This window comes from Salvia hispanica, chromosome 2 (genome assembly GCF_029641045.1).
Source record: "Salvia hispanica isolate PSC_SH4W2 chromosome 2, Shi_PSC_v1, whole genome shotgun sequence".
NCBI lineage: Eukaryota > Viridiplantae > Streptophyta > Magnoliopsida > Lamiales > Lamiaceae > Salvia > Salvia hispanica.
In genome coordinates, this window is record NC_142693.1 from 15,212,299 (window position 1) to 15,237,267 (window position 24,969).

Here is a 24,969-nt window from a genome sequence, read left to right on the forward strand (position 1 = left end):
ACTCCTATTCATGGACGGAAGGAGTATCAAAATAGTTGCGTTTGTTTTAAGTTTTCTAGAACTAATCAATAAATATTGACATATTTAATAAATATTCTAGTGAATATGTGGTAGGTAAAATAGGTACATATATGACACCAAAATTGTAAAAGATAAACTACAAATTCTATTATTATTTAATACGAGTAATATACACCTCGTGTATTCGAACACATCACATAATGATCAGGGCCGGCACGTTATTTAATCATTTCATTTTCTGCACTTATTTTAAAAAATAACTATAATAAATAGTTAAGTGAATAAAGCACCATGTAGAGAATAGTCTTAATTCTTATATATAGATTTCTCTCTATTACTTTTACTATTTCTCTATTTAAATTATTTATAATTATTTTCCTAAAACGAGTGCAACAAATGAAATGACTCTACTTCTGTACTATGTATTAGGTTTTACGCGCAGTATTTTTATATTTAAAATTTGTATAACTCATAAAAGAAATTTTAAAGCATCATATTGAATTGATCTATATAAAATTATAAAAATAGTTGAGTTTCTGTTAATATTCTTTTCATGATGATATTATCTATAAATATATAAAAGTTAAAATGTCACTATTTTCTTGTTGGGGAAGTGTCTGGTTACGCATTATCTTCTAATTATAACAATAATTGGTGTGCGTGTGATTGTACCATAAAGAATTAAATAATGGCGCTGATGATTGATTGTTAATCATATTGGTTGCTAATTATTTATGTCATATAATAAATTTATTGATGTACGTATACGTATTCTACTAAAACAAATAGGGTTTTCTTTAATTTAGGATCTACGCATACACAGTTTGTGTATACATACTAACTACCTTCATAATCTGACGGTACTATTTGATGGTTTAAATTAAAATAAAGTAGACGGTGAAGCATTGTTGATCTCTTAATATAAAAATCAAATTTTGATCAGATTTCGTTATAGAAAATAACTCAAAATGTTGAATCAGATTTCTTTATAGAAAAAAATATATCAAAATGCATATCTAAATACAGGATTTGATCAAAATAATCTGACTATAGGATTTTCCAATCTACTATAATAGTCAATTATTATTGTACATCTTATATGAATGTCATTATGAATAGTTTTTAGCTCATTTTATAAAATTCAGATTTGAATGTCATTTTTAAAATATTTTAGGCCATCTTTCTAAGGTGACTTAAAAATATGCTTACAATGATTTCAGTTATATCTAAAAATGATCTTTATATTTTTAGCTTAGTGTTTTGCAGTAAGATTCAATTTTGCATAGATCACAATTCTCTAAAATATAGTATTAGGAAATACGTAAATAGGGGTGGATCGATACGATATATCGTATCGAAAACGTTGTATCGTGTTTCGTATCAAAAATATCGATATGAAACGTTATCGCTATCAAATTTCGATATATCGAACTTTCAATATGGATAATATAAATATCGTTATCGTATCGAATACCTGTATATCGAAAAATATATTTCAAAATAGCACAAAAATTAATAAAACTTCAACACAATAAAATAAATAGTGTTCTTATTAGGATTTCATATATATATTTTCTAAATATACGAATGAATTAAATGGATTTGTATATATTTATAATATAAATCTTCAATATGTATTGAATTTCAATATGTTTCGATATATATGATATATATCGTATATTCGATATAAAACGATATATCGCGATATAAGGAAATTCATATCGTTGTCGTATTGAAAACTTACGATACGATACTGTATCGTATCAAAAATTACGATATACCAAAAATTCGATAATTTTTCGATTTTTTTCAATACGATACGAGCGATATATCATTTTTTCGGTATTTTTCCCCAGCCCTATACTTAATCATCTAGGTTCCGCGCTTTTAATTAGCCATGAACATTTAAATTATTAAATGAGTATTAGTTTCAAACAAAAATGACAATTGTCATCAATTATTACAAAAACAATTTAGAAAAAAAATGGAACTTTCTTCTTGGATAACACGTTAACTAAGATATTGGAGTAGATAAAAAAATTTAACTAATTATTCAAACAAGAAGTTGATTTAAAAATAAAACTTCTCAACAAAATTAGTATTATACATTTTTTATTATTATAAGTTTTTTCATGTGCATATACACTAAATGATCACGGTGATAAAATAACAAAATAGATATAAAAAAGAAAATAAATATCTTCTTATTTTAAATGAATAAAATAAAATAAAAAAGATTCTATTATATAATTGAATCTTTCTAGAGTTGTCTATTTTAAGTGTATATCTCAATCGTATTATGTATTATACGATTATTCGATTTATAAATAAATACACACACAATAAAAAAAAATTATTACTACCATATTTTCATATACTATACAGTATACATTAATCAAGCTATGTTTCTATTAGTAATAATATTTATATAAATGACCACACAAAATTGATACACGCAAACATAATCTGTTAAAAATATATGGATTATAAACAGTTTGAATAGTAATATTGAAAATTATATAGGCATTATTCCCAAAGTATGAAAAGTGATAAAAGAAAAGGTTTTGAGTTTGGGTTCGGACTTGTAAATTATAGCAATATGATTGTTTAATTTGAAAGTTCCTAGCTAGTAAATGAATTGGACTTCAATCTTATGAGTCGAGGACGATCTAAATAACTTAATCAACTATAAACCACTCTAATAGATATAAAATGTTTTGCTTATAAATATGGAACTTACGAAAAATCACTTTCAATCCAAACATGAAATTAGAGGTGGCGTCGAGTCAGCCACTCTAAAAAGGCATGACAATGCGCCGACAAATCGTTCGACGTTCGACACCTGTCCTCTATTTTCCTTACTACACACTACGTATCCAATTTCATTAATTTTAATAATTTCAATAAATGAGACTAAACGCCACTTCAAATAATAATATTCACACACAACACAACCCTTATTTTTGCTGTCACTTGTCTGCCCTTTCTTCATTCTCATAGGTCATTTTCCCTTTATATTTTGAAATTGGGAAAATTGAATTTATTTGATCGTGTTTGTGTATGTATTCTTCACTTTAGTTTTCTTTCTCTTCTGCAACTCTTGATTATGAAATTACAAACAAAATACTTCGACTTCTTCTTGTCATCAGTTTAATCAATATTGCAAGCAATCAATCCTTTGTCTGGATCTGGAAAGAACAGGAAAATGATGGATTACGTCATCGATGACCTAAAATGAGCATTGAAACTAATATGCATGGGGTTTAGGTAATAATTACTTAATTAGAGGGATGTTATATCTTTGAGAGTGTTACAATCTAACACTCTACTACCACTTCAATGATTTTGAGCATATATAGAGTTTGTAATTAGATATAAATGTAAATTAGATATAATAGTAATAGATTAATTAAGTGGAGTACGTAATTGGAGTACAAAAAATACAACAATTACCGACTAATTACGATATCGTTTGTGACGGGTTGAGCCAAATTTACCCAATTTTTACCAACGGATATCACCATTGGAAAATTTAATGACAACATAGGGCCGTCGGAAAATATTTTAAACAATGAAAATTTAAAAAAAATCTATCTTTGAAATTATTCTGACAGACGTCCGTCGTCGATAATTTAATAACCAATGTTACCTACGGATAGATGTCTTCTATAGAGTTGTTGGTTTATTAATATAATTATTCCAAAGAATGAGAATATTAATTACCAAGGTATTAACTGTCGCTAGTAATACCGAAATTAAAATCAGAGTGCTATTCCAATTTTAACCCTGTGACGGTTATTTTGCATACTATAATTTTCTTCTTCCTTTTCGACCTAGCCCCCGTTGCTCTCCCCCCTGTTCGCCATTTTTCCAATGCAGCGGGATTCAGCGTGACTAACGACAAATAAATTCCATCAGTAACATCGTTTACTGATTACTAAAATACAATCACCTTAAATTTCATATGTACTATAATCTTGAAAGTTCTTATAAAATATCATGCACATTTTCGATTAATCAATATACAAATTGATTAACTCTCCCCGTACTCGAACTCCTCCCACAAAATTCTAAAAAAAATCTATGTGAAGGATAAGTTTATGTCACAAAAATACATGCTCGGTTGAATTTATTGTGACGTCGATGGTTCCCTTAAAAACTATTTGACGCCCATGGTGATAAGTGACGATAACAATGATGATTTGGTTGTCACATTTGAAACTCGTAGTTTCCACGAAAGTCACTTGATAATGATTGTTCCTTTGCTTTGCATTTTCCACTGCCTTTATGAAATTTTATACTCCATGTTCATTCCGTGATTAACTACTAAAGAAACAAAACAAATAAAAGAAGAGACAAAATAAATCATTTCCCATAATAATCAATTTTTTGAATCACTTTTCGTCACAATGTCCAAACGTATAACATGAAAATAATTCAAACACATACATCATATATATTCTTCTCATGGTACAAAATTAGCCTCTTGAGTAATTATGGTACCAACATGGATTTTAAATACTATAAATCTTTGATTTTTATTTACTAATATTTAATGTTAAGGTTATATAATACATTTGTTATTCTATAATACTATAGTAAATAAGTAATAAAGCATTTTGGATATGGAAATTAATTACGGTTAATTAGATGGCACAAAATAATTTTCAAGCACCAATAGGTATGGCCGTGCATGTATATCAGGAAATCTTTATTTTAATGATTTATTTGTACTTAAACATAGTGGTGCAATTTATTTAATCTTAGAAGGGAACATTAAGGGATGCATGTATTTGAATCTTTACCCTATTTTGAAATCCTATACATAACCAGGGACAGACACACGTTCATGCAGGGGCAGACACATAAATAAATATTAATAGGGGTTGAAATTTCTAAATTTTAAGTTGATATATATTTTTAAGTAATTTAAATAATTTGTAGGGGCTTTTACATTAGATTTTACACTAAATTTGACTAAATTTTTAAAAAAATCAATAGAAAAAAAGTAGAAAAAATATTTCATTGAGTTGGGTCCGCCCATGCGTTCATGGAGGGGAGGGCTTAATGCCTTACCCAAATTTTTTTTTCAAGTTTTTTGCTATTGTTAAGATTTTCAAAAATTTTGAAATGTATCATCTGCCCTGCCAAACTGAAGCCGTTTAAGACTAAATCAACAGAAATTTCATGGTGAGAAGGGGCTGAACAATCAAGATAGCAAAAATTGGAGAGGATGAGATGAAGACCATTGGTTGATATCGAGTTGGTTTTAGAAAGAAGATGATATGATTAAATAAATTAATACTAAAACAATTAATATTACTCCTATTATATTATTATAAATTTTCTTTGTAAAATGTGTAAAGATGTAGTGCTACTTTAAAACATGTTGGTTCATTTATTGGCGGTTGATTTTTAAATTATATGTGCAGCAATTTCTTAAATTCAGTATGATTTGTTTGAAATATATGAATTTCTTAAAAAATATATATTTCTTGTTAAACCTTTACTTTTATTTAGGAGTGTTAACTAAAATTTCAATCTATTAACTTAGTTTCCAATTAATGATTTCAATAAATTGTATATTTTCTTCACCGCTACAACTTTTTCATGAATCATAATTTATTAAGTACTATTATTTCAATTTTCTTTGCCAATAATCCATGGAAACTCAAAATTTGTTTTCTTAGTGACTTTAAACCATAAGATAAAATTTTCTCTCTTTTTTTATAGTTCAATTATGCAAAAATATTTTGTTTTATTTTTACTATATACTCCATATTTTTATCATAAAAAACATTCCATTCATTTTCAAAAAATTGTCTAATTTTTTATTTTGGTATGTCCACAAAAATTAGTGTCATTTTTATTTATGAAATTTCTTCACTAATTTTCTCCTTCCCTCATGCACTTTACGTCTTTACCCACTGTTTCTTCTTATCTCTGGTGCGTTACTAATACGCATTAAAGTTGTTCCGTTCACAAGACTATTTTTAATTTCTCGTTGATAGTTCTACTTCTAAGTAAAATCCCTACTGACAAAAATTTCTGCGTCCGCCGATGTACATGACTACTTTAATTTGTAAAGTTTGGAGTTGCTGTATGCACAATCAATTGTCAATAATAGTAATAGTTCTTTTGGAATTTATTAGAAAAGTAATAAACAAAATCGTGGTACAATTTGGCATTTGCACATAATTCATTTAAGCTAAAGTATACGTGTATATATAGATAGATGTGTCCACATTAGTACTACTATTATTGAGGCCGATTTGAATTTCAGACCAAAAACTACATCACTATCTAAATTACTTTCAAGTGTGAAAAACAATTTAAAGTGGTTCCCACACATACATAGCAACAATATGTTTATATTTGACCCATGCTAATAGTTTAAGTGTATATACGGAGTATATTTTTTTTCAAGTGTATGTACCAGTATCATTTTTAAGTGTAGTCTTTCTATCACAATTGCTAACAAAAGATTCTCGCCTAAACTTGTAAATTAAACCCGAAATTTTAGTATTCCTTTCGTCTCATAATAGATGACACATTTTGATAATGGTATGCGATTTTACGTGATGTTTTGTGTTAAGTGAAAAAGAGAAAATAATATATTTATATTAATGTGGGAGAAAATATTTTCGAAAAATGGAAATATAACATCTTTTATAAGATAAACTAAAAGAAAAGTGTGACATCTATTAGGAGACAGATAGAGAGAGTATTATATATATGTGGAAGGAACATATAATTTGGACTTCTGAAATGAAATTCTAATTGTAGATTAAAAGTTAATCATTCATAATATATTATATACGTGTGCCATAATACGAGGGAAGAAGATAATTAGATGTTTGGAAAATAGAGAAGAAAGAGGTTAAGTGGGGTCAATCCAACCTAAAAACATAGACGTCCCAGATTTCATAATTTCATGTTAGCGGGAAAAAGATTGCCCCATATCACTCTGGTCTATGGTGGGATATCACACAATAAAAACATCACGTGGCCCCGGACCCACCAATCCTCAATTACTTTTCATTTTTCTAGTTTATTATAATTATATTTATTCTTTCTATTCACACAAAACTATTTTTGTCCGGATTTATAGCTATTTTTTTTGTCAATGGTCTTGTTATCTTGCAAGTGTAAATTTTATGGAAATTCAATTATATTTTGAATTAAGGGGACTGACTATGAATATAAATTATAAAGTGAATCTCAGTATAATTATCAGTTGCATGTATTATGTATACCTTTTAATCTAAATTAATTTTGTTGAATGAGATGAAGCTAATCCAAATATTTTATTTTCCAAGTAACGTTGAATTAAATGGTGCAAGCAAATTATTAGGGTACGTACACGACTCCATACACTCGTTGCTTTCTGCATGCTGCCCAATCTTTCTCTCAATTCCCAAACATTCATCGCAATTAATTGTGCAAAAACAAATCCACGTGACCCAATCCTTTTTGTATTCCTGTCTTCACCGTTTATATAATTTTCAATTAATCAGCAATTCATACACCAATAATTGGAAAAAAAAAAAAAAAAAACTAAGTGGGACAAAAAGGCTACATACAATAGTATAAAAACAATAATCCCTTCAAATATATCTTAAATAAAATAAATTACTAGTACAATTTACAACTATTACACACACTCAAGTGAGGTGGGGAAGAAAAAAAAAAGTAATACTAAAAGAAAACATGATTAGTAATTTCCTAATTTCTGTAAATTAGATGAACATATATATCTTGCTTTTTCTACAAGCCCTTAACCGAATAAAAACAGGGTCGTGGGAATGCTTCCATCTTTTTTCACGTATATACTACCGTTTTCCAATTTTTTTTTTTTTTTTTTTTTTACTCCTTTTTCATTCGATCAGCAAGCTGCCGACGGATTTGTGAAGGGATTATAAAAATGAGGCTTCGTCGGCGCCATAACAAACGAGCTCTTGGCGGCGGTTTCGGCAGCGGCGCCGCCGATCCTCTCACAGGAAGGGCACATGGTGAGCGTCGCCGCCGGCAGCTGCATGTAAAGCGGCTGAGCTAATTTCAGCGCCTTCAGCTCCTGCAATTCCTTCTGCAGGCGTCGGTTCTCATCCGTCAGCGTCTCGCAGCATTTCTTCAGGAATTCGCAGTCTACTTCCGTTTGCTTAAGCTTAGTTCTGTCGATTGAAATGTTAATCAATTTAAAATTGAATAGCGATTTGATGAAGAAATTAGGTCACCGATTGAAATTGGGGATAATTCGAGGATCGAACCTGGCTCTGCGATTCTGGAACCACACCTCGACCTGTCGCGGCCTGAGCTTCAATTCACGAGCTAGATCCTGCTTTTGTTTCTGATCAAATCAACAAAATCATCAAAATCAGGAGAGGAGATGATGAGATCAAGGTGTTTGAATAAATTAGTGAGAGAGATGAGGAATTACAGGATTGAGAGTGCTGTGCTGCTTGAAGCTTTCCTCGAGAAGAGCCGACTGCGCTTTGGTGAGCCTGAGTTTCTTCCGGCCATTGGCGCCATCGTCGTCTTCATCGCTAGCTCTGGAGGAGACTCTCTCGATCTCGACCTCCTCGCTCCCGATCTCCCTCTCTCTCTTCACGCTGACGTTGGAGAAGGACGAGGCGGCGCTGTCCTGCCTGTAGAGGTCGGCGGAGTGACGATCGTTGAATATTCCTCCGGAATCGGATTTTTTCAGGATCAGATCGTAGGTCTCGCCGGAGAGGCCGAGGGTCAGTGATGGCTGGGCGGTTTTGGTAGAATAATCGAGGTTTTTGGAGGGCTTTTTGGCGGTGGATGAGGAGAATCCCAGCCCCAAAACGAGGCCCGTGTTGCATAAATCGTCATAACCCATTAAAAAAAAAACAGAGTATAGAGAGAAGAAAAGCGTGTTGTGTGGTTGTGTGTGTGGAATTGAAATGAGGAATGGGAGAAGGAGAGGGTGGTTTTGTAATGGGAGGAACGGTGGGTGGGTGGGTGGGTGGGTGAGTTGTATGATTATTAATCAACACAGGGAATAAGTGAGGAAGGGAATTTTGTGTGAGAGGAAATGGTGAAAAGTCACTCACTCTATCTCTATGATTGTATCTATCTTTATCATTGATTCTTTGATTTCTCTCTCTTGCTATTGCCTATGATGGAGTATTACACATACATACACACATGGTTGACCAAATGAACCCCACTTATTGTTATCCGATGATCAACAACGAGGAAACTAAAACACTCACAAGTCAAGAATCCATCAAAAGAAGGCATGACGTGGTTTCACATGGAAATAGGGAACACACTTGAACAGAATCATTCTCTCCGCCCCTTTCGCCACCCATTACCACGCCCAAACCCAATCCTTTTTTTTTTACTTTACTTTTCATTCTCTTTTACCCCTTCCCTCTCTCTCTCTCTACCAATATGCGATTTGACATTCGGCCATCCCCACTATAACTATGTCATCCACCGCCTTTTTTCGTTACAACCATAATTCTACTAAGTCACAAAGTATTTGATAACTAAATTCATAAAATTTTAGTCTTTCCAGGCTTTCATCAATACAAGTTTTAATGAAAATTAATAAAATATAAAGGAAAAAGAAAAAGAAAAAATGGATAAAGTAATATTGGTTACAACTGAGACGATATAATTAATACTCCTTTCGTCAAATTGTTATTTTTTTAAACACGGAACTTAAGAAAATTGTTTAAGTGAGTTAAGTTATAAGAGAATAACTTAAAAAAGACAATAAAATAGATAGATGAACAAAGAATTAAGTAAGAAATATAAGAAGATGTGTTGTTTTCGATTACAGTGATTCTGTGAAAAAAATACTGTACCGTACCAGTAAAAGTAATTGTGTTTATGGGGAACTTTCCATTTTCAATACTAGTATGAAACTAATTTTTGTGCACAAAATAAAATGGAAATCTAGAAGTATTATAATAAGATAATTGAATTAATGTACTAATTTAAATATATCACTAGTATTATGTAAATATTAAATAATGAATAGTATGATTATTATGACTAGTCATATTATGACTCATATTTGAAGCAAATAAATATATTCTAAAGAATAATAGTGGAAAGAAACGGGTGTAGATTTGCAATAATGATTGGGCACTTTGTGTGAACATTAATTTTGAGGATAACGCTTTTAGCGGCTTGAATTTGGTGAAGATAAAGCAACCAATTATCACTATTTGGGAGCGGTTTATCTTTGAATTTAGCGGTGAATATGGAAGATGCGATAATGTGTTTAGGGAGGAAAGTCAAATAAAATGATTTTGAAAAGGTAGTGTTGAATGTTGATAATGGAAATGAGGAGTATTAGTTTTACTAATATTTACTGTTAAAGAGCAGACCACATGACATGTCTCTCACACCATGTTTGTTTTGATTAGTCGGAATTAGGGTTCTGATGTTACTTGTGCTGACTAAACTCTTCCTCCTTTTGTCTTCCACAGGGATGGAATGTATTTTCCACAATCATAAATAGTGAATTAATTCAATATAAAAAAAAAAGTAGAACTTTTACTTTGCTTTTCGGGTGGTTTGAATTCATGACTACAAATTGGCTGCTCAATTTAATGAGTCTAGATTTTTCAGGATAAAAAATGGTTATTTTATTTAAATCAGGTAGGGCTGGGTTTGATGGGAATATGATTCATGAACACAAGGAGGATCTTTGCTTAACTAGAACGGTGATGGGGAGTGGGGCCTACTAATCTGTAGGATTGCAAACACATTATATAATTCCTTGTCGGCTATGCTCATAAGTAAAGTTAGGCCACCACTTAATCATCAATTACTCTAATCCTCTCTCAACTCACTATATAGCAATTATTGTCTGCACTCTATTTTTCCGTTCTCTCCTTCCAACTATACTCCCCATTTTTTAAATACTACTAATTTAAGACAAACTATGCACATATGTATTATTCAATCAATACGAAGTTAACCCACTTTTCTTTTTAATTTATACTAATGATGACTTAATATTAAAATTGGACACATTTTTATCTCTATTTTATTTTCTCTCTCTTACTTTACCCTCTCCACTTAATACAAAAAATAAAGTTATATAAAAACTCGTGCCGCCTAAAATAGGGATCATCTTCCTTGGGACAGAGGGAGTATATGAGATTATAATCAATGTCGAACTAATTTCTAGCGCCGAGTCGCTGAACTCTTTATTTGTATTTTGTTTTAGTTCATTTTAGAACATTTATTTATTTTCTATTTGTTTTAGTTCATTTTATACTTCATTCTTTCTAAAATGAAAAAAAAATGATTGAATAATGAACTACTTCCTCTGTCTCATAAAAATAGGCTAATTGGGGATGACACTTGCTTCAATGTGTATTGGTATAATAATAGAGAATGAGAAAAAAAATACAGTTGAAATAATGTAGTGGATGATGAGACCCACAAGTGATAAAATAAAAGAGAAGGGAAAAATGTTTCCATATAAATAGATTTGGACTATTTCTATGAGATAGACGAAAAAAGAAATTCAGTCTATTTACGTAGGATAGAGTATTTGTTAGTTCGATAATTCGGCATTAGAAATTAGTTTTGCGTATATTACAACCCAGTTGACAATGGGTAGGGTTAATATCAAACTCATTCTTATATCAAAACACATATGCATAACAGTTGTATAATACTCTAAGTGCAGCGTATGTAATGCCCAGAGATCTAAGATTTTTGCCAAGCATTAGCTATATGTGAATAGAGCATTAAGGACCTAAGCATTACATACGCTACAGTTAGAATATTACATACACTGCAATTAGTTGACAATTATCCTAACATTCTTTTCGTCCTCAAAGAATATGCACATTGGGTTCGTCACAGGTTTTATTGTAAAATTGGTAAAGTTAGAGAAAGGTAGAGAAAAAAAATAATTAGAGTACTTATAGTGGAGAATGAGTTCCACCTTATTAGAAAGTATATATTCTTGTGGGACGGACTAAGAAAGAAAGAGTGCATATTCTTGTTGGACGGATAGTGTAATAATTATCAATTTGGGTTCAGGACATAGACCGATAAAAGTCTTCATTAATTTCTCTCATATCTGAGATCTTGTTGTCATAGAGTAGTATTTAATTTTAGTTTATCTACGTATTTTCTTAATAATTGTTGAGTTACAAGCGAAAATAATACAACTTCAATTATTTGCAGGGATGAGCATGAGCAGCAAAAAGGCATGAAATATATGCAATGCAATGCGTGTTTCACCACATCTCATACAATTTTCATGACCTAAAATTTTGAGCATGAACATAGCAATTCAAATTTAGGAAACCGGTTCATTTCTCACCTCATTGATGTATCATAAATTTTCTATGCTTATATTTATACTTATTATATTACTATATATTATTACTAATGTCTAAACAAATAATACATCGACGTAAGTAGTAGTCGTAGCACTACTTTTATTTTAATTGACTATCTCCACAAAGCATATTAATTACTTAATTAGGATGTATGTAAGGATTTGTGCAGGCATACATGCATGCTTCCATACACGCCTATTCCGTAAATAGAAATAGTGCGTTACTTATAAATTTATAGCTAATGCAAGATGCATGACTAATTCCACTTGGCCATCAAAATTCTGTTCACACCTCCTATTATAATTCTCTATTATTGCTCATGCATACACACACATATATATATATGTATATCATATAATATTGGGTTCAATTCAGTTATAAAATATATCTAATTTTGTGGAAAAACTACCTACCTTACATTTATCATAGTAGAATAATTGCACTATCATCTAAAACAATTGTAGTTTCATGGTTTTACAAGAGATTAGAACCAAATACTACGAAAGTGTAGTTATTTTCTCCTTTTTCTATTATCGGCTTTTCTTGCTATTTTTGTAGGCGACATTCTCATGGCTTGAAATTTAAAACATTGTCTAGAAAAATTAAATGGAATCCGCCCGAAACAGCACTTTATCCAGCTATGCAAACCAAAAAAAGTAGGTTCAGATGCTAATCATGCCATAATCTAATCTAATCTCCTAAATCTTATCTAATTAATTCCAAACTATACTAATAATAAAATAGTTGGATACTACATAGCTAGTCGTCTACTGTCGCTCGTGTGTGCAGGAGTGGGAAATTAACAAATTGATGAATTAATAATGTCGGATGGCCTGTTGATTAAATAATTATTAATCGAAGATAATGATGATGTTGTTTGAACTACAACTATTCGCAATAATTAATTGTTAGAAGCTCACCCATGTACACCTACTAAAGCAATAGTTTTATTATAAGCCGTACTACACCAGTAAGCAGTTTACGAAATTGATAGTATTATATATTATTAGCGATGGATAATTCGTCAATAATCTAATAATTAACATTCACGATTCACAGTCTCTTAACTAAGTCTCACGCCACTTTTTTAATCACCACTTAGCAAGCAACACTTCGCAACCCACAATCCATTCAAAGGTCTTACAGCCTTTACTTTTTATATTTACTCCCTTTCCTATTTTAGTTTAATTATTATATATTCTAATTAAATTAAGTTAAATACTCCACATAATATAATTTAAATCACAAAATTAAATTATAACATTACATATTATTGAATGTCAAAAATACAATTTAAAATAAAATTTTCATTATATATTGAATTCAAAAACATTAAAAAATAATGGTAATATACGGAGTATAAAAAAAGGAAAAGCAGAAAAGGCAAAAAAAAACAATCAAAGAAAACAAAAAATATGCAAAATTGTTATGAAATCAATACAAATACGTAAAAAAGTTTTAGTGACAACCGTTACCATTTTACTTAGCTAATTAAACACCCCTGCAACACATACCATGTGTTCTCATCTCTGCAGGACAAGTTTAGAGAATATCAGTGTCGTTGATGCTCTTTAGCTATTTAGCTAGGCATGTGGCGTTGTCTACAATCGAAATATATATTGACTAGCATTATATAATAAGTTAAATCAAGAATTTGTGAGCGGAATTTATTTTGTGTGTGCAAAAAAAGAAATTGGCCAAAATTCAATATTTTAAATACTAGTATAATAAGTTAAATCACTAAATCAAATATATAATTTTATCTAAAAATGGAATAGACGGTGGAGGACTTTAAACTATTGATCTAATTGATGCTCCACTTTTTCTTGCTTGGTGAAGTTATTATTGGTAAAGGAGTATGGGTAGACAAAGGGGACCGGCAATGATTTGGTATGATGGGGAAATTGATTTAGTTGAGGAATTGGTGTTGGGGAAGATAAGGTTCCTTGATGTCCGTTGTTAGTCCCTGTCTTTCCGCTCATCCCTCCAACGTGATATGTTTGCTCTCCATGTGGTTGCATAGTCTTACTAGTATCATTGCCCTTTTGGCTTTTCAAACTATCTCTTCACCCGATAGTTATAGGACTAACCCTCATCCCAACAGTCAGCACACTAAGTAGTAGAGAACTGACCAAATAGTTTATCTATTCACATACACACAGGAGTCAAACCCCTGACCTCATGCTTAAGGGACAAGGTACTGAACCACCATGCTGACTATGTTGGAAGGGAGAATAAATTTTTTCTTCTATTTCTTTAATATTATGTTAGAATTCAACATTGGCTAAAGATGACTAAAAAAGCGTTATAGTATATATTAATAATTAATGCATGGGTCCAATGATAGGAAAAGACTAACCTGAGAAGAGTTAGTGTTCACACGACAAGCAACCATAGCAAAAAGGTATTTAGAGGTTGTAATTTATGGAAGCGGTGACGAATATTACCAGTTAAAATGGAGCAAAAAAAAGTAGAATAATGCAAATGCTAGGAACAATTTCTGGTTATGTGGATATGTCGAAGAATCTTTTTTCTTTTCCTTTTATGAAAGTACATTGAAATTTAGACAGAGTTTCCTTGTATGTTTTCTGCTTTCTGCACCATATACTTTTATGGTAGTAAAATAATTGAATTTAATTTTGTAACCGCTCAATGATAAATGCTATATATCGATATATTTAGATTTTTCTTGGTTAATGTATGCCCATATGCTGAAATTATGAGTTGAGTAAACATGTCTGCTGATATAGATGGTCATGTTCCTAAAGATCTTATGTAGGGTACAATATCTTATATCTATATTCAGAAACTCAAAATTAATTACCTTTTAGCATAAATGGTGTAACAAAAATAAACATTATTAAGTTTATTGTCTTTCTTTAAATGACAATTGATAAAGTTGTGAATAATTATACAATCAATGATACATTTAGGAACGCCAATTCAATCTGAAAAATTGTGTGAATTGTCCCGAATAATCCAATAATTTTATGGAGTTAGGGTGAAAATTTTATTATTTAAAAAAATATCAACTCGAATAATACTAAACATATCCCTAAATACATCATTTAAGTATCCAACATTTTAAACTCATTAGACACATATTTTTACACTTCGAATATGAAAATAGCACCGCAAAGACATAAAACTACATTTGATCGTTAAAATATAAATAAGTGAAGAGAAACTACAAACAAGATTCATGTTAACGAATATATCTACATTTTCCATTAATGTTAAAGAATTATTCTTAAAAGGTGTTAAAAAGTAAGTGCGACTTACCTTTTGCTCTAAAAAATTATTCCAAGCTTATCATCATTGATTCATTATATCATTTCCGAATGTCAAAATATTCCACAGAATTCTACTTTAATTTAACATACCCATACTTCCAGAACACTTGACACTTTTTTCTACCTATATCTCATTCAATTCAAACTATAAATTTGGAATAATCTTCACTACTACCGTACGATGACGTTTCTGGTAGAATATTTTGTAATTTATTCCTCCATTTTCGAGAATATGTATTATATGATGGGGAGAATTGATGCTGGAACAGGATCACCATTATATGCGCATAATTAAAAAAATATGAAACGTTTAAGACCTTTTTTAAAAGATGTCTTACTGTTTAAACAATCATTTTTTGGTATTCAATAATATTCGAGAAAACATTTTTTTATCTTGTCAAAAACGTGTTTGGAACATTCTTATGCCTTAGGCTTTTGGGTTAACTTGTATTTCTCCGGAAATTGGGCTTGGATTTAGCGTTTTGGGCTGGCTCATATAGATCATATCATTAGATGATTTGGACTTGCAGCCCATATATATATAACGAAATATAACTTCACAGAGAAATTGAAATTGTCATCTAAAAAAATTCGAACATGCTATACCATTCCTTAGTAACTTACAATCACAAATTTACTTTATTTTGAATTTAGAAGCCAACATATTTTGGCTATGATCTTTTGGTATAATCAGAGTAAGGAGTTAACTTTTGATGATTGGTCGAAGACGACTCATTAAAATAAAGAAAAGCATAAGATATTAAAATAGATTATTAATAAAATTGTCAAATATGTTGAGTTTTAGTTTGTCAATTTGTTCTAATAACAAGTTAATTGCTGGTCTACTAAAAAGACATATTGATGCAAGATGATTTCTTCATAATTGGGCCACACGGGATGTGATAGAGCTGTCTACGACTAAGCAAAATACTCCTATTTTAATGGGCTACAATTAACTATTCAATGGTATTGTCGTATTCAAATAAAGAAAATAACCTAATAAAATTTCATGGTTACTTCTATTGTTTTGTTAAATAAAGTAGGCAAACTAATAAATACTCAACAAAGTTTGAAAAGTAAAAGGTAGCTAGAGAGATGAAGACGGGAAGCAAGAGATAATAAGTAAGAGAGACGAAATGAAGTGTTTTTTGCAAAAAAAAAAAAAAAAATGACTCAGGTACAGTATGATAATTCAAAAAGGAATACGACTCAGCCACTAAGAAATGGAGTATTAAAATTACTTTTACCTATGAACGTATGGCAACCATCCTGTTCTCTTCTGATTGAGGGAGAATCGACATGAGTTTGCTGGCACAGTCCAGATAACCCGCATACAGAAAAAGAATCCTACAATCCTACAACTAGCTCTATAACTAAAGTGATATGTGGCTTGGTGAACTCCTCTTCTGTAATCTTCAACAAAGATCTCGACAGTGTAACCTAACCCCATCTTTTTCTATTACGGTAGAGAAGACGTAAAATTTCAATTGAGAAAATATATATACTTGGATATTGTTCGTTTAATTCTACAGTTAATTACTTTTGTTTTAATTCTTTGTTATGACTGGAATTTTATCTCCAATTAACATTGGAACATTATAATTTATAATTGTTTCAAGTTTATTACGTTTCAATATTGATATGTTTTTATTATATATACATGTTTTGATACAATTTTCATATAGAATAAAGATAAATTAACAAAAATTAAATATACAAATTGTCCTTCAAATTTAAATAAGATAAGATCAAATTAGTTCGAATTGATAGCTTCATTAATTACATATATATATTATTACTTTAACCCTATTTGGCATTTATAGGAGAAAATCTGTGCTATTACAGTATTTCCTTAATCATTTTGTTTTAGAAAATATGTAACTGATTTTATTCTTGAATATATCCAATGTTATTCAGAAATTCAAAATAAAATTTTAGATAGAATAATCATCTAATGTATTTTAATAAGAATAAAAAAATTGTTCATTTTTATTTAAACTATCACAGTGATACGAAGATAAATAAATTATTCCTTTTAATAATAAAGTAAAATTATGCAAAATAATCTTTTATTTGGAATTTCTCTCGTATTATGCCATATATACTGATATTTTGTTTAATTTTTAATTTTGCAAGTATTATAGTACATATTGGTAGATATTTCAAAGAGAGAAATTGTTCGTTTGCCAAAAAAATATTCCATTTATATTTCTTTAATATATTTCTTTGTAATAATATTTTTTTATCTTTTATAAATACTATTTTGCTATTATGTGATTTTTCTTTGTTTTATATAATGTAATATACATTGATAATATTTCAGAAATGAAAATTTTATATAATTAAGAAACTACTGTCATTGAATGATATTATGTGGATGTATGACATTGCTAAAAAATATTACATTAATAATATAATAGGGGTCATACTAAAATAATTGAAAAAAATGAAATAAAAAATAATGAACACACGAGATCCAAATAAAAAAATATACTACTGTATAAATTAGATTTTAAGATAAATGAAAGTGGAAAATATAACATACTAGCTAAACTAATCTCTAAGTGATTTATAATATAATATAATATTATATTGTTTTCAAAAATTAAATTTTATTGAATTATTATTAATTTAATTATAATATTTTCACTATCTTTTATTATTTTGTTGTTTTCTCTTTTAACTCATTTTTTCATATATTTTTTTTCAAACTATAAAAAAAATAATGTAAAATATTTTTATTAGAAAAAATTCTAAGTAGTATTTTCTTTTTAATATTTGTTGAAAGTATTATATTCAATCCTTAATTAACATGAAGGGTTATAATGTAAAATTAATATACTACTAAAATAGTTAACTTCCTTATTTATTGCAAATGATAGAAATTGACAAATACTATATCCCAACGTACAATGTTTGTTAATTTATCACTACCCTTTCATATAATAATATTGTTTTTTATTTTCATTATATAAAAAAACTTGGGTGGCATAAATAATTGCGTAAATTGTGGAATAAGATAGAGGAAAACGAATCAAGACGTTAATTAAGCATGGTTTTTATTTTGGATTATTCTAAATTATGACTATGATATTATTTTTTGGTGAAATTTAACCAAACATCTGGAATATGAAATTCGAGTTGTTTATGTGAAATAGGTTAAAATCCAAAGATTTACTATTCTTCTTTTTATCATGAACTAAAATGTCAATTATAATAAAAATACTTGTGATTTTGGTGAGAAAATAAAATCATTCTCGTAGTCTTGTGTGATACTGATGCCTTATTTATAACTTCATCCGAATCACAGAAACTCTTAAATTATTTAATTAAAAGATCTATTTGTAAAGTTAAATATGAAACTATAATTGTTATTTTAATATAATCTAAACCATAATTAGTAAATAATTTAATCATGGAAAGTCATAGCAATTAATAAAATAGTATCCAGACAGTATCCGATACCCAATATATGTGGTGTAAATTTTGAAAAAGTTTAAAATCCGATAATCTAAATTCGAAAGTAATACTATAATCAAAGCAGTAGTAAAATTTTACAGTATTTTCGAAGATATACGACGTCGTAGGGTCAAGAATGACCAAATAAACGAATGCGAAAAGAAGAGAGTGGTGGAGTCCACACCACAGCTTTTCCATGAAGTGAAACCAAAAAGAGATCCCACTGAAGTTGAGAAAACCCCAATTCGCGCGAGACATTTTAGTGCGAGAAACAGCTACTGATCCTGATCCGTCTATGGCGACTCCGACTTCGCGGTCGGACAAATTGGCGGTGACGCCGCGGAGCGCCGTAACAATTGGAGTGACTCCGAATTCTGGTTCGTCTAGGGTTTTGAAAACCCCATTGAGCGACGAAACCATTTGGAAGCGGCTCAAAGAAGCAGGTTTTGATGAAGATTCGATTAAACGGAGAGATAAGGCGGCACTCATTGCCTATATTGCGAAATTAGAAGCCGAGGTCTCCTTCTATACCATCTTTTTTACGCTTTACTAAAATTAAGCTATTTTCGTTACGCATCATCCATGCCGATTATCATATTTTCTTGAATTTCTATAACGTGCATTTGCTATAACTGTTATTGTTGCCCTGCTGGTTCAATGTTATTCGAGAAGATTGGGATTTAGGTTTTGATTTTTACTAAAGTTATGCTATTTTAAAGAAAGGGGGTAAAATTGATGCATGATTTGAATGTTCTAACGGGCGGGATGATTTCATTAACTTCTTAGAGCCTTAGCTGTTTTTAGTAACAGCGATGTTTACCTTAAACTTTGCTGGGTATTAAGTAGCCCCGACTCGTAAAAATGACTGCGTGCAATGCTCGAAGTTAATCCATTTAGCTTTGATCATTTGTGATGTTTTAATAGTTCTGCTTGATGTTCCTTGTCCATTTGATCAGGTATATGAACACCAGCATCATATGGGCCTACTTATAATGGAAAGGAACGAATGGCATTCAAAGTATGATGAAGCTAAATCGATTGCCGACACAGCTGAGCTGAATTATAAGCGTGAACGGGCTTCCCATGTCTCCAACATGGCTGGTGCTAGAAAACAAGAAGACAGTCTCAGGAAAGCTCTCGGAATTGAGAAAGAATGCGTTAAGAATGTAGTTTCATCTTCCTCTGTTCTTGTTAGTGATCCTTTATGTGGTCTGTGAGTTATTGATGTATTTATAATTTGAAAATCTCTGTAGATCGAGAAGACCTTGCATGAAATGCGTGCTGAGTATGCAGAGGTGAAGGTGGCATCCGATAGTAAATTTGCAGAAGCAAGAAATATGGTGGAAGATGCCTTGAAGAAGTTAACAGAGGCTGAGGAGAAAAAGCGGGCTGCAGAGTCACTTGAAGCAGAAGCGACTCGGTATCATCGAACTGCTGAAAGAAAGTTGCATGAAGTTGAAGAACGTGAAGATGACTTACGGAGACGCATTGTGTCATCTAAGGCTGAGTAAGTTCTTGTTGGTAATCTTACTTCTCTTGCATGATTGCATCGAAAAAAGCTGTCTTCCCATGATTGCACTTTTTACCTTTCTTGGTTATATATTTAGATAGTTTGGTATGTAACTATGTCTACGCAGTTTTCATAGTATAATAACCAGGTATCTATTTACTGTTATCTGTAAGTATGCTAGCTTTGTTAAGGTGGTATAGGGGATGTATTCTTGGTCCATTGTTCGAACAGTCGTTTTTCTTCTCTGCATTTGGTTGGGGTTAGCCATATCTGGATGTTCTCTTGTTTTCTATATGTAGAGCATTACTTATTGCTAAAGTTACTGATGATGTCTTTTTTTCATCATTAACATTCTAGTTTTGAAGCTAAAGAGAAAGAAATTCAGCTCGAGAGGCAATCCCTATCTGAAAGGCAAAAAGTTATGCAGCAAACGCAAGAGAGGTTACTGGATGCACACGCTTTGCTGAACCAGAGAGAAGAATATGTTTTAGATAAAACCAAAGAGTTGAAGAGATTAGAGAGGGAGCTTGGTGAATTAAAGTTAAGCATTTCCCAAGAGCGTATGTCCTTAAATGAAGAAAAAATCTCTTTTGAGCTAAAAGTGAGTACCTTATCAGCAAGAGAGGAGGTTAGTTTATAACATTATTTTTCACTTTGATGTCAATAGACCATATTTTATTTTAAGCTGCATTCATGATATAACTTTAATATAAATTTCTCGTGCACTCCTGCTCAGGCTGTTATCAAAAGAGAATGTGATCTTCTCAAGAAGGAGGAAGAGGCACTTCTGATGCAAGCTAAAATTACAAGCAAAGAATCTGTAAGTTTATTCTCTTACGAGCAAATAATGACTTCTTGTGAAAATTGTTGGAACCGGAAGCTGAACATCATAATAAACAATGTCTCTTACTGTGATTCTAGTTTAACACATTAAATTTCAACATGGGTGTTGGTGGAGTATTCTAATTTTCTGTCTTTTCTAATACAAACAATAAATAAAAGTTCTGCACACAAAAGAAACGTAGCAATGATATTCTCCTTGTATTGTATGGTATGTGTATTAATATTGATCCTTCCATACATGAAACATGCTTATTTCTGCATTATATTACTTTCTAGCAATGACATTATTTTTGTGCTTATGCTTGTGTTGTTAAATGTTTGACACATGCAACTTTTTTAGAACTATTGTTTTCATCATCTATTAATTGTGGTTAGCTGTTATCATTTGTTTTTTATGTTTTTTGTTTTAGAATGAGACTGTCATGCCATACTACTTGATTCTACCATGTAGATTTTGTTTGAGCATATATCCAGAACCGAAGCAATGGAGCCAACCTAACAGTATCCTGTCCTTTATTGTTTATAGAACTAATCTTTTCTTTCTAAATCTCAATTCATGTTTGATTTAACTCTCAGGATAATAATCAACAAGTAATGTCTAATCAAGAAGCAGCTTTGGCAATAAGGAATTCTGCTTTTGAGGCAGAAGCTGAAACGAAGCGCAAGTTCTTAGAAGAGGAGATTAACACCAAGAGGCGGGCATGGGAATTAAGAGAACTTGACATCAGTCAACGTGAGGACTTCATCTCAGAAAAAGAAAGAGAGTTGGATGCTGCATCAAAGCGCCTTGAAGAAAAAGAGAAGGAAGTAGAAGAGAGATTAAGTTTAGTTGAAGAGAAACAAAAGAATCTTTGCACTCTGGAAGAAGATTTAGAAGTAAAGAAATGTTCTCTCAAACAAGAGAAGGAAGAGATCCACCAGATGAAGCTTGATCTTAAGAAGTCTTCTGATTTGCTGGAGGAGAGGAAGAAACAGATCAGTGATGCAGAGGAGAACATGGAGGCAATGAGGACTGAAAGAAATGAATTACTTGAGCTAGAATTGAGACTAAAAGAAGAGATTGATAATATTAGTGTGCAGAAACAAGAACATGAGGCTGAGGCAGACCGCTTGAAAGCAGAGAAGGCAAAATTTGAATCTGAGTGGGAGCTAATTGATGAAAAAAGGGAACAGCTTGTAAAAGAAGCAGAGCGTATTGCTGAGGAGAGGTCAAGTGTCTCCAAATTTCTGAATGATGAGCGTGAAAGCTTGAAAGCAGAAAAAGATGAATTGAGGGACCAATATAAACGTGATCTTGAGTCACTCTCCCATGACCGGGAGTCATTCATGAAACAACTTGAGAATGAACGTGCTGAGTGGTTTAGTAAGATGCAGAAAGAGCGTGATGATTTCTTGCGGGATATTGAGATGCAGAAGAAGGAGTTGAATAACTCTATTGAGAAGAGACGTGAAGAAATTGAGAATTATCTTGCAGAAAGAGCGAAGGAATTTGAGGAAGAAAAAAAGAAAGAACTTCAACATATTAATTCTCTTAAAGAACGAGTAGGGAAGGAACTTGAACACGTAAACTCTGAAATGAAGAGGCTTGACGATGAGAGAAGAGAGATAAATAGAGATCGTGAAAAGAGGGACCAAGAATGGGCTGAGCTAAATAGTTCAATAGAGGAGCTTAAGGTACAAAGAGAAAAATTGGAGAATCAAAGAGAGTTACTAAGAGCTGATAGAGAGGGCATCATTTCTCAGATTGAGACCTTGAAGGGGTTGGAGGTTTTAAAAGAAAGATTAGACTCTATTTCTGTACTTGAGATGCAATCCAACTTGCAGTCAAAGAATCAGAAAACTTCAACTAAAAGATTTGTGAGTCAACCGAATGAAATGGTTTCAGATCAAAATGGGATAGTTAATAATGGGTCTGGTAGAAAAGAGTCCGATAAGTCTTCTTCTCCCCTCTCTGCTCCTCTCTCATGGCTCAAACGATGTGCTGATACAATTCTTGAACCGAGACATAGTAACAAAAAATTTAAGAAAGAAAAGGATATGACAGATCATGGATCAGAAGATATGACTCCATGGTACTTATCATTCAAAAATACTTATTGCTGACCCATATCATTTCATGATCATTCTATCGCATACTGTTTTTTGACTAATTATTGCAATTCCTGTTTTCTCTCTTCTGCAGCTTGCCACAGAAGTACTCAAACTCATCTAAGGTCAATCATATTGTCGAACCATTTGATCAAACTCCAGTTGGCACAGAGACCACAGTCTATATTGATAAAGTTGTTACAATTGAACAAGTGACAAAATTTGACATTGAAAGGCTCACAGGAAGCAGTGAGGTAGTTTAATGCATAAATTATTTTCATCTTTATTCAAATAGAAATCCCAAGGATTATCTGTTGTTAGCTGAAGTGTGCTTCATTTAGATAATTTGCATATTCCTCCAGAAGTGCTCTTCGAAATTTTCCTCTTGCCTGTTTTGTTATTTAAAATGTATTCATAGATCTGAATTTCTAGTATGCACAGTACTCTTGCTGGATTAATGTTTAGATCACACCACATCACCGCCTATTTTTGTTTTCTTGGACCTGATAGAAACTAACCACTTATTTCTATTGTCACTCCATGGGATATGTATCCAGCAAATTACTTCAAATGATTGGAGTTGTCAAGGGTCTTGGGATATCTCAAAACTTCAGTCCTTTAAAGTAAACAAGGCATTAGTACTATTTTTTGTCTATCTACGCTAACCCTAAAATATAACACCCACGTGAGGCCGTCATTGATTAAACAAGTCATATATTACTTGCTCCATTTATTGGGCTTATTATGTTTCATTATCTGTTGGTTATTGTCAGTTATCATTAGGATTGCTATTCGATTATCTTCTACAATCATCAGTTTTACTATAGTTTGTAAGAAGCTAATTCCTAATTCACTTTTGCAGGATGCTGGAGTTGATGAGAAAGTTGATAAAAATGGTGATGTGGAGTAAGATAATAGGATAGCTTTCTACAGGGATTTGGTGAAGAAATCTTGCACTTATTTGACATATAGTTGGCGTGGAATAGTATTTCTTAGAAAGTATATGCCTCACCTATATCTTGTCATTTACTTGATTCAAGTATTCTTCTTATTTTAAAAGTTATTTTATGGTATTTTTCAGGCAAATGCATACTCTTGGTTTTGGTGATGATGTATGCAAGCTAGTAGTGCTTAGTATCCGGAATGCGACTTGTCCCATCTGTTTCATGGTGTAAATGATCCAACTAACACATCTAGTTTCGTGTAAAATGTGTGCCTATAGTGATCTTCTAGAGTGGTGTTTTTCATGACTGGTGTTCTTGATGTAAGATGTTGATCCTTGTTCCTTTTCTGTATTTTGGAGGTATTAATCATAGGTGTGTTTAATGTTTGAGTGCCGGCTTTGGATGGACTTATCTTCCGACCATAGCCTATTTTAACCCCCTAGTTTGATAATGCTCATTTTTTCAGT

At 31.3% G+C, this 24,969-nt stretch overlaps 2 protein-coding genes across 2 annotated transcripts; one reads left to right on the forward strand and one right to left on the reverse strand.

Moving 5' to 3' along the window:
• Positions 1–7,611: 7,611 nt before the first annotated feature.
• Positions 7,612–8,959, reverse strand: LOC125200735 (homeobox-leucine zipper protein HAT22). Its single transcript, XM_048098485.2, has 3 exons — positions 8,459–8,959; positions 8,289–8,368; positions 7,612–8,192 (listed from the first exon to the last, which is right to left on the reverse strand). Exons 1-3 carry the CDS (start codon positions 8,879–8,881, stop codon positions 7,907–7,909), a joined length of 789 nt encoding a protein of 262 aa, XP_047954442.1. The 5' UTR covers positions 8,882–8,959; the 3' UTR covers positions 7,612–7,906.
• A 10,331-nt stretch (positions 8,960–19,290) lies between these two features.
• LINC4 (crowded nuclei-like protein) lies at positions 19,291–24,891 on the forward strand. Its single transcript, XM_048126678.2, has 9 exons — positions 19,291–19,634; positions 20,074–20,283; positions 20,371–20,624; positions 20,985–21,255; positions 21,364–21,447; positions 22,047–23,542; positions 23,653–23,812; positions 24,421–24,557; positions 24,640–24,891. The coding sequence occupies exons 1-8, from the start codon at positions 19,413–19,415 to the stop codon at positions 24,466–24,468; spliced, it is 2,745 nt and encodes a 914-aa protein (XP_047982635.1). The 5' UTR covers positions 19,291–19,412; the 3' UTR covers positions 24,469–24,557; positions 24,640–24,891.
• Positions 24,892–24,969: the final 78 nt, after the last annotated feature.